The following is a 3,022-nucleotide window of genomic DNA, read 5'->3' as shown; positions in this document are numbered from 1 at the left end:
ATTTTTGTAACCAATTGAAAGAACAATCTTGCAAGTTATGTGTTTGGCTATAACACAAGTATTACATTTATAAGTTAAGCCAGTTTGAAATGTAGGTCGGTATGTATTCAAATGTAACTAAATTATGAATTTCGTTAACACTAACGCTGTAACACACATTCAAAGTCTTATTAAAGTAAGCAAAACGAAAAACCTAAGTAAGCTTACAAGGGTATCCTTCTATTTCTCTTAGAAAGCTCCCATTAAAAACAACAAAAAAATAATAATAGTATAAAAAGCAATAGATCTGGGGCGTTCCGAGAATCGAACTCGGGACCTCTCGCTTATCATACCACTAGACCAAACACCCGACGTTGATTGAATCCATCAACAATTATTTAATAACAATGAAACTGTAAGTGGTGTCATTAAACGTTTTTAACTACACTTTTATCTTTGTACAACACACACACACAATATAGTGACATTTTTTGTGTTCATTTTCTCTGTGTGCTTGATTCCACACAATTGATCAATGTTTAATGCTGTGAATTTTTTTTCCCATAAGACATACCACATAGTACATACCACATTGCATAGAAAAACAACTTAGTTTAATCCAATATCCAAATATTCGCAAATTAACCGTCAATTACAGCATCCAAATGACCCTTTTGGGTAAAAAAGGATCCGATATACAACACGGCTACCTTATTATATGTCACATTTCAAGTTATAAAAACTCGGGGTCAAACAAACACTAGAGTGCCGCTATGCATTCAATCTCGACCCTAGCATCAAGCGGTAACGCTGCAACCTGGTACGTTGACCTTGCAGGAGCTGGTGCCGGGAAATCTGCAAAACACCATTTTTAAGGGCATTTCAGTCTTTTTAAATGTAATAAAAAAACACAAGATGTGATCAGTGTACTCACATTTAGCATAAATCTCATTGACTTTCTTGAAGTCCTTCAGATCAGCTAACCTGAAACCAGAGAAATATATTACGAACAATCAAATGTTTAGTTGTTGCAAATATTAAATATGCAAACAATATGGTTTTACATGATTGTGGTCTTAACAACTGAGGAATAGCTTGCTCCACTAGCTTTCAGTATCTCTCCCATATTCTTGAGAACCTGATAAATGTAAAAAAAGATTAAGGTAAATACAAGATAAAATCCATGTATTGACTAGTTCTAGATTAAGGTTAATACCTGCTCTGTTTGTTCTTCTACATTGTCTGACACGAACTTCCCCGTCTGCACAAGCATTATAACATTAATATAACCCACATTAAATTTACAGGTACATCTATTTAGTATATATATAAAAGAAAAAGATGATTTGTAATAAACCTCAGGAATAAGACCGAGAACGCCAGACACAAACAAAGTATTATTGGCTTTAATTGCTTGCGAATAGGGACCCAGAGCTGCAGGAGCCTTGCCTGTTACAACAGCTTCCTTAATACCTGCAACCAATAAGAATACCTTTAACTTTTAATAAAGTTTTAACACTAACATGTTATAGCTTAGAGAAAATTGACAAAGGTAAATAGATGTATCACTAACATATAGGGTTGTAAATGAACCGAACCGAACAAGGTCTTGTTTATGTTTGTTCGTAAAGCTTTTACCGGCCAAGCGAACGGTACACGAACACCTAACGGAAAAAAAAAATATTGTTTGTGTTTGTTATTAACTTGTTCATGAACAATTCACGAACAAAAATTAGCACAAACAATGCTTTATTTGATTTAGCTAACCAAGAATGGTTAGTGTCAACGGTTTGCTCTGGCTACCAAATTTGTTTTGCCGTTTTTTATAACATTCATATTCATATGTTAATTTAACATATACATTAATCACATACCACTCACATATTTTTTGTTTTATAGTTGTTAATTTTGCTTAAGACCTATATGATAAGATTAGAAAAGTCACTAAAAAGATCAAAAACCATTAATGAACAAACATAAATAAACAAACAAACATTAGCGAACGTAAACGATCAAACGAACAAATTATCGAACTTTCACAAACACAGGCTCTCTTCGTGTCCATTCATTTAGTTAATCGAACAAACATAAACAAACAGCCCACCAAACGTTCGGTTCGTTTACAGCCTACAAATATATCATGGTAACTATAGAACCTGCATCAAATACACACACACACCCCCTAATTTCTTTAGTTTGTACTCTCAAAACCTTCCTCTTTTTTCTGTAACAATCATTTTAAATAGTTACACACACCAATAATCCCTATCAGCTGCAAACACTATAGCTAAACTTCATATATCACAAATTCATCTGCCTAAAATCAAATTACAAATCATTTCTCAAACTATGTCAAATAAGCAACCGATCATTTCACTTAATATCCCAAATTGGCAAATACAACATTAGGAATCAAACACCTAACAACAATTCAAACTCCACAACCAATTCAAGCAACACATAAACATAAAATCAATAATATAGATAACCGATTTCTCACTAGCATCATTAGAAACGCTGAAACAAGCAAATGGACTTCGATTGGAGAACAAAGGCGCAATTGACCACCGCAATCTGGAGCCGGCGACGTAGGCGCAAGCCAAGCCGGCAATGATCGGAGCACGGCTTCGAAGTACGCCGGTATTAATCGCCGGCAAATTGAAGGACCGAGCGAATGCTAAGCCAGAAGCCGTCCAAGCCATTGTGTATGTTTTTGTCGTTACTTGCCTTTGTTAGACTGAAAGAAAGAATGCTGGAATACGGAAACGAGAACGCTATTTTGTTATTTAAGGAATATAAGTTTTATTATTATTATTATTATTATTATTATTATTGGGCTTGCTTTTTGATGGGCCCATTCAGAAAACTGTAGGACTATTTAAATAAAATATTGTAGTGCCGGCTAGAGAGAGATGCACAAATCACGTTTTTCAAATACATGGTTTTTGATATGGAAGCAGGTTTGAGTATGATCAGGTATAGAATTAGGTTCGAGTATAATCGAGCGTTGGAAAGTTAGGCATTATAATACTTGGATCGGGTT

At 34.5% G+C, this 3,022-nt stretch overlaps 1 protein-coding gene across 1 annotated transcript; it reads right to left on the bottom strand.

Moving 5' to 3' along the window:
• Positions 1–592: 592 nt before the first annotated feature.
• On the bottom strand, positions 593–2,741 carry LOC143606894 (reactive Intermediate Deaminase A, chloroplastic-like). The gene is made up of 6 exons (XM_077082515.1): positions 2,480–2,741; positions 1,337–1,452; positions 1,196–1,240; positions 1,044–1,117; positions 914–963; positions 593–834 (listed from the first exon to the last, which is right to left on the bottom strand). The coding sequence occupies exons 1-6, from the start codon at positions 2,679–2,681 to the stop codon at positions 740–742; spliced, it is 582 nt and encodes a 193-aa protein (XP_076938630.1). The 5' UTR covers positions 2,682–2,741; the 3' UTR covers positions 593–739.
• Between the last annotated feature and the right edge of the window lie 281 nt (positions 2,742–3,022).

Source organism: Bidens hawaiensis, unplaced genomic scaffold (genome assembly GCF_021521415.1).
Source record: "Bidens hawaiensis isolate Kalapana, Puna unplaced genomic scaffold, B.hawaiensis_p1.1 tig00078157_1, whole genome shotgun sequence".
Classification (NCBI taxonomy): Eukaryota; Viridiplantae; Streptophyta; class Magnoliopsida; order Asterales; family Asteraceae; genus Bidens; species Bidens hawaiensis.
This window is presented reverse-complemented; position numbering and strand designations above follow the sequence as displayed.